The sequence below is a fragment of the Panthera onca genome, chromosome A2 (genome assembly GCF_046562875.1).
Source record: "Panthera onca isolate mPanOnc1 chromosome A2, mPanOnc1 haplotype 2, whole genome shotgun sequence".
NCBI lineage: Eukaryota > Metazoa > Chordata > Mammalia > Carnivora > Felidae > Panthera > Panthera onca.
In genome coordinates this window covers 96,680,788-96,693,119 of record NC_138340.1, presented here as the reverse complement: position 1 = coordinate 96,693,119, position 12,332 = coordinate 96,680,788, and the positions used below count along the sequence as shown (strand labels likewise).

The 12,332-nt window shown below is 38.2% G+C and overlaps 1 protein-coding gene across 1 annotated transcript in view; it reads left to right on the top strand.

Annotated features, from left to right (window-relative positions):
- Window positions 1–12,050, top strand: part of CALCR (calcitonin receptor) — a 60,948-nt gene extending 48,898 nt beyond the window's left edge. The window contains exons 10-12 of the mRNA XM_060632472.2: window positions 1,417–1,635; window positions 2,329–2,370; window positions 9,937–12,050. Of these exons, the coding sequence (XP_060488455.1) occupies window positions 1,417–1,635; window positions 2,329–2,370; window positions 9,937–10,194 (519 nt within the window). The 3' untranslated portion in view covers window positions 10,195–12,050. The remainder of the gene's footprint in view (window positions 1–1,416; window positions 1,636–2,328; window positions 2,371–9,936) is intronic.
- The last annotated feature ends 282 nt before the right edge of the window (window positions 12,051–12,332 follow it).

Genomic DNA, 12,332 nt, shown 5'->3' with positions numbered 1-12,332 from the left:
TACTTACCAGCCTGACAGTCCTCACAAAGACCCACCGATGTAGGTCTTGAATATTTCCAACACCTCGTAAGAGTTTATTTGTTAATAAAGGTCTCTCTCCTTTACTGAATTTTTTTGGGGTAATCATGTTACTTCTCTTCCAGGTTGAAGGATCATTCTAATCATTTAAAAATAAATCATCAATTAAATTTTAAAAACAACTTTGGTTTCAAAACTAATCATCATAGCCAAAAGTAGTTTGGCAGCCACTAGAATGGCTAATATTAAAAAGAGTGACCATACCAAGTGTTGGCAAGGGTGGAGAACTGGAATTCTCATCTAGTGCTGGAGGGAACATATAATGAAGCCACCTCTTTGAAAAATAGTTTGGCAGTTTCTTATAAAGTTAAATACATGCTTACCATGTCAACAGGCAGTTCTCCTCCTGGGTACTTGTTCAAGAGAACCGAAAACATATGTCCACACAAAGACTTGTATGAAAATATTCATTGCATGCTTATTCATAATAGTCAAATTGTGGAAACCATGCCAATTTCCATCAACAGTAGAATTAATAAATTATCTGTATTACCCATATAATAGAGTACTAGTCAGCAATAAAAATGAATGAAATGTTAATATATCCAACATGCATGAATCTCACCGATAATATGTCAAAGCAAAGAAGCCAGACACACACAAAAAAAGTACATACTATATAATACTCCACTTCTATGGTAATAGAAATTAGTGGTTGCTTGAGGTGGAGGGGAGGGGTTGTTGACCACAAAGGAGCAGGAGAGAACTTTCTGGGGTGATGAAAATGCTCTTTTCTTGTTTGGAGTGGTTGTTACACAGGTGCATACCTTTCTCTAAACTTCTGGAATGTAAACTTAAAAATCTCCATTTTACTGAATGTGCATTATACCTCAATGAAGTGATTGTCTTTAAAAAGATGTTATGAAAGAGAAAAGAAGGCTGGGTTCGCTGTCTCCACTACAAATACTTTACAAATAAATGTCTCGGTCCTCATTTCAGCCTTGGTTAAGTAGTCTTGCCTTCAGGGAAAATCTTCATAATGCAATGACCAAAAAGGAAGATCGAAAAGTGTCATCTATGATGCTCCTGTGTAAAAACGTAAAAATCAAAGTAAAGAATAAACCACCCTCCTTAGAATTGAACCTAATATATTTACATATGCAGGAATAATATTTTCTCATTTGGAAAAAAAAAAAAGAAATGTTAATTCAGGTCTGAAAGGGTCTGGTCATACTGATGTTCCCAGCAATGCTTAGCAAATTACACCATGTCACAAGCCATCCCTCATGTCCTGCAGAGGTCACATCTGCTCCCAGGAATAAACAAGAACTGAGGAAAGTGGGCACCCTTCAGTAGTACTGACATAGATGATTTCCTCAAAACATCCTATCTTTACAGGTCAATTTCTTCTTCCTGCTCAACATTGTCCGCGTGCTTGTGAGCAAACTAAGGGAAACCCAAGAGGCAGAATCGCATATGTACCTGAAGGCTGTGAGGGCCACCCTGATCCTGGTGCCCCTGCTGGGAATCCAGTTTGTCGTCTTTCCCTGGAGGCCATCCAACAAGATGCTTGGGAAGATCTATGATTACCTGATGCACTCTCTGATCCATTTCCAGGTAAAGAAGCCAATAGTGTATTTATTCAACTACTTGCTCAGCTAGTTGACATAAGGTGAACCCTTTTCTAGGCCTCATATATGATTAGAAGGACCTTTTCAAATATATGCAACCTTGAAGGGATACAGCTTCTGTCTTTCTCACTGCCTGTTTCCCCTTTTTTTGAATCCCAAAACTGAAGAAGGAAATAGGGGGAGTATGAGCTTTGAGAACAAATCTTCCTAAGGACAAACATTTGTCCAGGGATGGGCCCACTGCACAGTACTGAGGACAGAACTTCTATTCCCACCATCCTTTCAACCTTTCCTTCCCCTCTCCAGTATTTTGAGGGCCACATTTGTTTTTCCTTCATGAAGGGGAGTTTTGAAGATCAACATCACCAATGTCAGTCAGTTTCCCAACCTGGATTTCTATCATCATAGTCCCCAATGCCAAGAAAACACAGGGTAGAGAAGCACATGTTTATATCAGTATGAAATGCCTCCACTGGACCCCAAGCTGGAAGCTATATCCCTTTAAAATGGAATATTCTTGTAATAAAACACTGAATATGAGTGCTGTAATTATCTTTTCTTGAGCCTTCACTTGCTGTTGCAACAGTGAAATGTTCCTCTCCAGGCTATTTATATTGATTCCTAAATAACATAATGCACAGAAAAATAACTTCAATTCTATTTTTCCTCCTTTTTTAAGGGATTCTTCGTTGCCGTGATTTACTGCTTCTGCAACAACGAGGTAAGCATGCATTTCACATAATACCATCACTCATTTATATAAAGCCAGCACTTTACAGTTCCCAAAGGATTTCTGTACACATTTCATTTGCTCTCACTTCTACAGTTGACCTCGCAGGGTTTCATGACTTGAGGAATCATGTTTTTTCCATTACTTGAAGCTGCATCTTATCTGTGTTTCTATGGTACAATTGCAGATACTATCCAGACAGGCAGCTAAGTTCTGATTTCCTTGGATGGCACCTTAAGTTAGTCAGTTCCTTGAGCAGGAATCGTGAAAGCTATTCTGGATTCCCATAGTAGGAGAAGTCATGCTCCCATTCCTTTGGAAAACCCAACTGCTCACTAAAGCAAAACCAATATCCAGCCAATTTGTCCTGCTTCGTCACTTTTTTTTTTCCCATTGTTTGGTGCCGGTGTCATATCACTTATTCAACATTTTGAAAACAACCCTGAAGTTAAGACTCAAAAAGCATTCTCAAATAAGTAATTTATTATCTGAATATTTAGATCAGTAAAATCTAGAGATCCATATGGCCAGTGTTTTCAGGGGTAGGGGGAGTTAGTCAGAGTTCCCTTTCTTCCAATGAAATCTCTCCTGGGACCCCAACTGTAAAGCATAAAAATGCCCCTGCTTACTGTCCCTGGGAAAGCAAACTGGTGGAACCACTGTGGAAAAACAGTATGGTGGCTCCTTGGAAAATTAAAAATATAAATATCATATAATCCAGTAATTCTACTACTGGCTATTTACCCAAAGAAAATGAAAACACTAATTCAAAGAGATAAATCCAACCTTAAGTTTATAGCAGCATTATTTACAATAGCCAAGATATGGAAGCAGCCTGAGTATCCATTGATGGATGAATGGATAAAGAAGATCTGGCATATACATACAATGGAATATTACTCAGCCATAAAAAAGAATGAAATCCTGCCAACACATATGTTAATTATACTTGAATTTAAAAAAAAGTGGAGCTGCTTAAACTTGTACCACAGAATATCCAGGGCTTCAAGAAACATGGTTTGTAAGCTCCCTCATTTTTTAGGTGAGAAGTCTACACTCCAGGAAGAACATGTGACTCGCACAATGTCACAGTCATAGTTGTATATTGTATAACGGTGACTAGAACCCAAATTTCCTGATTCTTAATTAAATGAACTGCATCTTCCACTGCTCTATAATATGTCCATGATTCCTCCCTGGAGATTTGTTGGCATATGTTCTCTAGTTATATACCACATGAATTTTAATGCACAATTATTTTTTATAATTTTACATTAATTCCTATTAAGAATAATTCTATACCAAGGCAAATCAGATTTTGTTAAGAGATAAACAAAAATATTATTTTTCTATTACAAACGAGAATGGTTTTCTAACCATAATCAATTAACATTTAATTGATTCTCCATTCTTTATTTCTTCAGTTAAATAGTGAGCACCTATAATATTTTGCTGTTTTGTGACCTATTATTTATCTCCAACCTCGACATTGCATCGTGGGATTTTTGTCATTCTCATTCTCCTTTTTAATTGGTACATTTTATTCCTCCCTTCGTCCATTCATCCATAAACTCATTCCTTCATTCAACAAAAATATATTATGTATTCACTATTGCTGTGGGCTAGACTGAAGGCCTGGGATAGAAATGAAAAGACATCTTTCTGCTGCCAGCTGTTAAAGTGTCTCTCTTCCTTTGTTTTTTGTTTTGTTTTGTTTTGTTTTGTTTTGTTTTGTTGTTCATTTGTTTGAAGAATAGCAAAAACTAATAAAAAAATAAATAGGGCTTAGGTCACCTTATCTTTAATCAGTTTCTGTGAATGTATGTCTCTGTCTTCTGAGTTGTTACAGGTGCCATACAAAATAAATTTTCCCATCTAAAGCAATACCCATATAGGGCTAATATAAAAACCATATTCAGAAGGGGCATGCCTTGAAAACATTAGAGGATTGCAAAATCCTCTAGTTTGTAAAAATACCTCAGTACTTACTATGTTTTAACCATGATGCTGTCTTGGGAGTGTCAGGCATAGAAAGCAAGCTGAGGAGTGCTCCTGAACAATTGAATGTTTCTAGTTCATTTGAGTATGTTATCTCTGCTTTTTGAAGTAAAGAAACTGTCTCCATTTTAATTAAGATTCTCTTACCAGGAGAAGCTACAAGTGTGACATTTCTAATAAGATAGAAATTGTTTACTGTGTCAAATGTAATGTCACAGCCCCATGAATTTTAGGCCTGTGGATCTCAGCAAGGCCCTCTGTGAACAACCTGAAACACAGGCAGGGCACTTGAACCTGCAGGAAATTCTTGCAGCTGCATCTGAGACAGAGTTGGGATTGGGCTTTGCCTACCAGAATGTTAAGAGATTTCTGGGGTTAATATGTCAGTTAGATTGTGAAGATTGAAGTTTTCGTTTTTATTTTTTATCTGTATGTTATCAGCGATTCCTGTTATGCAAATGGATCAGATAGGATGAAAAGACTAGAAGCAGGAAAGGAATTTGGAGAATTACAGTAGTAGGAATCAGGAGGTAACCATGAGAGCGTGCTTATGGATCAAATAGTTCCTACAAGTCTTCCAAGAGTGTGGACATTGACCATCCAATTTCAATAAATTATTAACTATCTAAGGGACCTCAAAAAGATGATCACAGCTATAAAGATACTCAAATGTTTCCAAGCCACAGCTTAAAAATTGAGAGAGCACTAACAACACAGTGAATGTTCTCTCTTTTTCATGTTTCTTGCTATTGTCCATGCATTATGGCTAAAATAGTTTGTAGATCAAACTAGCATGATGAGGAAGATTTCAGTTTAAGATTGGAGTGTGCGAAAACTGACATTATGCTAGCACCCCCTGTTGAAACTCATGGTGGCTCCCCTCACTACTGAGGACCCTAGAGATCATTTTACTCTGTAGTCTCCTTGACCAGGCCCTGCCCCTGTTCTGATTACACCAGTTTTCTGAGGAGCCACCTGAGGAGCCTGGGAAGTCAGCCTCCTTTCTTCACACTGAGAAGGGCCTGTGAATCTGTCTTCAGCTAATGTCATAGCCACTGCTCAGGCACCAAGTTGGACATGGTACCAAGCCAAATGTGGGACTTCTTTATGGGGCTATCAATTTCTAGAACTGTGCTTTCAAAATCATAAGAGCAAGATTTATTATATTGGGGTGTTTCTGTTATTCCTGCTTTCTTTCTTCTCCCCATGTCCCCAGGTATTTCCCCCATGAAGGGGAAATGCAAGGTCCTTTGTGTCTCTGTATCTCTCTCTTCTCTTCCTCTGGGGCTTAGAAGGGTTTTGGGCTCCCCACTCCCCTTCCTGTCTGCAAGGAACTCTCCCTATGTCACATCCTGTGTGTTCTCTGTACTATGGCTTTTAGTAAAATTCTGTTTTCAGAGCAGTAAGGCTTTCACTTCAATGCAAAGGTAAGCTTTTCTATTTAGAAATTCTCACTCCATAAAACCTGGTTTTCAAAGCTTGTCCTTCTAGAGACTCAAGAAAGTCAGCTTGGAGACTCAAAGCTAAGCAATGATTTTTCTTGTTGTTGTTCCAGACCAGTGTTCTCAAACTTAAGTGTGCATCAGAATCACCTGGAAAATTTGTTAAAACACAGAGTGGTTGGCCCCAACCAGAAGAGTTTCCTATTTAGTAGGACAAGAATAGGGCCTGAGAATTTGCATTTATAACCATTTTCCAGGTGATGCTGATGCTGCTGATCAGAGAATACACTTGGTGAACCTACTCTAAACAAAATCTAATTTGTTCTTCAAGCAATGAATGACCTTCACTTAATGAATGAGAGGGTTGTAGGGTAATGTTATTTAAGAAACACAATAGTTAAATATTTTCAAAAATATTAACCTTATTATAGATGATATTTATTTATTTTTGCCTTCTAGAACAGGAAAGCTTCCCCAAACATAGGAAAGTAGGTAGTGAAAGGGAATTAGAAAACCTTGATCTTATAATCTTGCAGTACCCAATTACCTCAAACTGTAAAACATGTAAATTCTGTAAGATAAAGACTAGTAAAGATAATGCTCCCAAAGGATGAAAAAAATATCAGTGGCAACTTTATGAATAATATTCAGAAGTCCCCCTCAGCATCTAATTAACAGGATTTAATAGAGATCCAGCTTCAAAAAGTCATATAAAAGCATTTAAAGCATATAGTTACTTTTTAACTTCCCAGTGGATTTAAAGTGTTTTTAAAACTCATGATTTTTAATCTTAAATTTAGATGGCAGCAGGTCTATTCAGTTGTGGCATCAACAAGGGAAGGCATGAGGGAGGAATTTTGAAAATCTTTTCATCCATGGAATCAAAACTCCCTGGGAGAAATCCCACCTTCCATTCAACAGTATATAACTGCTGGTGCTTATACTGAATTTAAGCAAAACCAAGGCCAAGGATAAAAGCATTTAAGTCCAACCATGAAGATTGCAACCTGATTTTCTTTTTCACAAATGTAGAAACTGAGGCCCAAATGTACCAGCCTTATATAGATGGTTAATAGTAGAGCCAGGTGCAATAATTATGTCTTCAAACCCTCAGTCCAGGGCTCTATTTTTAAAGGTGGCAATAAATAAATTGATATAATTAGGGAAAATGTAAAGTGATCTGTGTTAATTGCTTTTAGAATGAGTGATGAATTTATACAATTCAAACTTTGTATATTTATCCCATTGGCCTCTTCTAACATTTCTGATGCTTTTCAGGAGCAATGAAAAGTCTCCCTGTTTTTTTCAATCAGATTCAATGCCCTTATTCATGTGATCAAAGCAGCATCAAGCCTAACCTGTGGTATTGTAGGAGATAATTGCCCTATTAAACTATAATTATTCAAGTGTCTTTTACATCCTGTTAAGGGCCTATTCTTATATGTGTGGTTTACAAATTGAAGCAGATTGTCATCTTCACACAAAAGAACAGGTTTATAATTCAGGAATGCAATTATAGAAGGCTATGAACATTTCTGTAATAATAATATTAAAAACATGAAATAGGTCTCAAACCCTTTGGCCTCATTTACGCAGGGTACTTCATTAAAATGCATGGGCACTCCAAAGGGGATTATTTTAAAAGAACAGGTGAGAAAAAACAAAGACTTTTTTTTTTTGTCTGCTGGCACTTTTACAAACTCACTCTAAACTTACACTGTCTGCCTTGGATACTTCTAAATATTGGTGTAAGTTTTAGCTATAAAGACAATGTTGGTATTTGAGAGATGCTGAATCCACAGAAACTATCAGTTCCCTTTGTCTGGGGACATCGCTTCTCCAAAAATATGCTGAAACAATGTATTTCCTATTTCCTCAACAGGGCATTTGATGGTTCCTAGATTATGAACCTGGCATTTAAAACATTTAAGGACCTAGACTTAATAGACACTACACACACACATGCACACACACACACACACACACACACAGGAGGAGAGGGACACATACCAAGCATTATAATATAATGTAGCAAGAGCAATAATGAATGGAGAATGAGTGCAACAAGAGCACAGAAGAGACTCCTAACTCTGTATTAGGGGGTTAAGAAAAGTTTCCAGGGAAACAGAATTGAGTCCTGAAAACACAAGTTTTGGTGTTAGTGAAGGGTGGGGGGAGGGGCATTCCAGTCAGAGGGAACACAGTGAATAGAGGCCTGATGGGAAGAAACCATATAGCTGGTGGAGAGAGACCAGCAGTTTGTTAATATTGGAGAATCAGGGTCAAAGCAATAAGTGGCTTAAAACCACTTTGGCAGAGAGATGAGCCAACTCAGGCAAACGCAGTAGAATGATGGATGGGAATCTTCCACTTCTGCCTGATGGCAGCTCTGTTCCTGGCGTCTGAGTGCTCTTACGGGACCCGAATCCCTTCTATCTGTGCCTGGCCGAGTGACTGAAATGGAGGCATTTTTGGTAAATAGCTAAAGGACAAACCCATGAGGCCAAGATTTCAGGTCACCTAGGGTGTGGACTGAATTCCTTCTGAAAAGAATAACCGTGATCAAGTTCAGCCTATCTGGAGCATGTCTCCCTACTGCTATTTTGAATGGCACTAGCTGAGTGCAGGAAACCATAGTGTGTGAAGGAGTATATGGTTTCAATTAGAAATAAACGGACCTAATCTTTCAGGCTTCGTCTTCTCTTTGTGTCTTGACCTCTAGACAGAAATGTCCCAGAGGGTTAACAAACTAGTCAATACTCAGTTATTCAGCACTGTCCTAACTGCTTTTCTTCTTTACTGTTCTGTTCTTCCTCACCTGTACCTCTTCCATGGCTACAATCCATCCTTTTCTCTCTATATATATATTACAGCTGACATTTGTACCTCTTCTACTGATTTGCTTACAACCATAGGAGGCAAAACACACATGAATCAGTTTTCAACCAGCAAATAGCCTTAATAAAGAGCTAGGTCTTTATTAAGTGCTAGATAATATTAAGAGAGACACTTGACTCTCTCAAATCCAGCCACATTGACTGGGAAATCCTTGGAGATGGTGGGTATAGGAGAGGAGTCAACGTGGGGACAGAACAGGAGAAAAAGTAGGGAATTACTGCTGCTATGCACCAGCACCATACTAGGTGATTTAAATAACCCCAATAAATCTTACTCATAACTCTGAATTAGTGTCATGATCTCCTTTTTAAAAAGGAGAAAAGCCTAAGAAAGAAAAAAACAACAACAACAACCATGGAGTCAACAAACTGGAACTCAAACCCAAAGAGCACAGTCTTTGGAGCATATGTGTAAACACTGTATGCTAGAAGACAACAGAAAAGATTAACTTAACTACTAAATTGAATTCAGTTCTGAAGAATGCAGAGCTAGGGAAGCAACATTATCGTCTGTGTTGTTTTCAGCTATGCTTACTGTAATTTTCAAATTTAGAACTTTCTGACTTTAGCATCTTCTCCCTTGTGCTCAAGATAGAGTTTATCATATTTATAAAGTATGTTTGATGAGTTTATTTACGTACTAGAAGTTTCTCAATAGAAAGAGATTGAAATTTTATTCTTAAAAGCTTGTCACTCCATTAACCAGAGTTTTACCTCGCACATCCGCTCTCAAGCCATGTTGGAGAAAGGAAAATCAACAGTATGAAGTCATTATCATAAAACCCAGAACTGTGCGATGGTTTCCATCATGACCAATAATGTGTAGGTTTAGATGAAAGTTTCTGCCTTACCAGAGGTGGTAGCAGATAAAAACTTCTCAAAATCTTTTCCTCTGATATGACATGTATACCATATTGGGTATGAAACCAAGTCAAATTTCATTGATTGGGTAGAAGAGCTAAAGAACAGACTTTTACTCAAAAGAGCAAATGACCTTGCCAGTGGTAGCTTAGGCAAGCAACTCACTTCTCCAGTTTGTAAATTCTTCTGCCAAGATGGTATGTTCCCCAACCAGAGCATATCCTGCACAGTCCTTTGGATCAGAATTACGATTCGATCTCCTTTAACCTCTGATGAGCTCCTAGAATTGTGCTCACTCATAAACAGCTCAGGTCCTTTCTGACAATTATACGAAAACAAGGTCACCTCTTCTCTTCCAGGTCCAAACCACCGTGAAGCGCCACTGGGCCCAATTCAAAACCCAGTGGGATCAGCGCTGGGGGAGCAGGAACCCCCGCCGCTCTGCTGCCAACGCTGCAGCCGCTGCTGCAGCCGCTGCCGCAGCCGCAGCTGAAGCCGGCGACATCCCGGTTTACATCTGCCATCAGGAGCCCAGGAACGAAGCCGCCAACAACCTGGGCGAGGAGGGTGCAGAGGTCATCGCTTTGGAGATCATTGAGCAAGAGTCATCCGCTTGAATGTGAAGCTTACATCGTGATCACTGAGCCTTCATTTCCTGGGAGACAGACAGACCATGTGTTTAAAGTGATCCCCATCCTCCCAGGAGCTGAGCATATCATTCGTGAAGAATTATTAAGTGAATTTGTCCATAGTAAATCTGGAGAAAGTTATCCTTGGTACTATTGCTGTGGGAGACAGTCTAGGAATGGGGTCTCCCACTGCATCACTTGTGATCTCCATCTTTCATCTAGGACCGAGATGCAGATGTCATAGTAATGCAAGCAAAGTATCCAAGAGAAACACAACTAAATTGACCTAGTTCAGAAACAGGGTGCTCCTTGTTAATCTTGAGCCATTTATAACTTTGAAAAATCAAAATCACGGTCACTACTTTTCTTTTTAACTCTAGACTTTGAATTAGAATATTTCCGTATTTGGCTATGGATCTGATTTTTAATTTTTTTATTTCAACCAATTCCAATATTACTCAGATGTTTTACCATCCACACAATGTAAACCGCACAAATTACATGACCTCTGCAAGACCGAGTGGCTTTCTAATATAGAGATGACTAAGAATGTCGGGGGACAGACTTGCATTTGGCAGGAAGGTGTAATGCTCTGAATGAAAAAGAAGTTTAGAGTCAATTTGCTCAAAACATTAGATGGGCCACCTTGTTAATTGGTTTATTAATATCATACACTCAGTTTGGTTTTGGATAATCTTGTCCACCGAACAGGTCTAACTGCTGAAGGAGCTGGCCTTCATGTTGAATATGCTTTGGTCCTTGACATTTATCCACTGGGAGGTCACAAAGAATCCATCACTAAATTTTTCACAAAACTGCCAAAAATATAATTTCTAGTGGAAGAGAATATTCTCTTTAAAGAGAGTTTTCCACTTTCCTAAGCTCCAGGATTTATAAAGCAAATCACTCTAAGGTTTATAAAGCAGATTACCTCTTGCCCTTGGGTGCTATCTAGCAGTAAAAGATAAATTTGTTTAAGACTGGTAATTAAAAGACTCCATATAAATCCATTAACTGCCTTCCACCCAGCTTCAAAGCTTAACAAGATCTCCGACTTTTCCGGGAAGATTCAGTAGGGCTAATTAGAAATCAGTTTGTAGTTGACCTCTTGTTTGCTGCTATTAGCAAGACAGGAGGAGGAAAAGTAACTGCTACAAGTTTGACCATCTACCAGTTCATTTAAAATGAAAGTAGAGGTTCTTCTGAAAACCCAATATTATATTCCCACGTCTCTCTTCACTTCCTCAGTATAAAATCCTTAAAAATCCCTGAATAAACCAGTTATCATTGCTGGCACCTGAAATTCATTTGTGAATTTGCAACAGTAATCCGAGTCACCATCATTTAGTTTTGTGCTAAATGAAGAGATCCACCAAAACCCTCCAAATCTCAAGTCTCATCTATGTCCTTGATGCCACTGCCTTTCAGAGGTGATCTAGTTGTGGGAAAACAAAAAGTTGATTTGTTCTGGTTACATATTTAGTGCACCCGAAGAAAAATTATATTCCTTCAGTGAAAATGTATTTTGGATACTAAAGTGGCTTAAGCCTCCTTTACTGAATGTAAAGGAGGAACTGAAAAGAAGGTATTTTTTCAATCACAGTGTTTATGTAGTGGTGTTCCTATTTTCGTTTACAAACATGGAAAACAGAGTATTTGAGGCAGCTCTAGTACAAATGTGATAATATATTGCTAAATATTCTAGACATTATTGTGCTATTATAGTACGGGCTGAAAAACAACACAGCTTTCCGTAGAATTGTACACAGTGCCAAAATGATGTGAAATGCTTACGCTATGTATATCTATAAATTAATACAGAGTATGTTAAAAGCAAAAAGATGTGTATGTGCCTATTTTTCTAAAGAAATATATTCTTCATCTTTCATTACATTCATCTTGTCTCCTGCTCATTCCATGTTCAGTTTTGTGGGTTTTTTGTTTTTTTGTTTGTTTGTTTTTCATTTCAGCCATGGGCTGCTAACATCCCATTTAGTTTGTGTTACAAGAGGGGGAAAGATAATCCAAAAGCATAGGTTAGAAAACTTATGTGCAAAAACATCGAGATTATTGCCTTTGTCAGTGTGATCATCTAACATCTTCAATTTGACTATAAACTCCAAAGT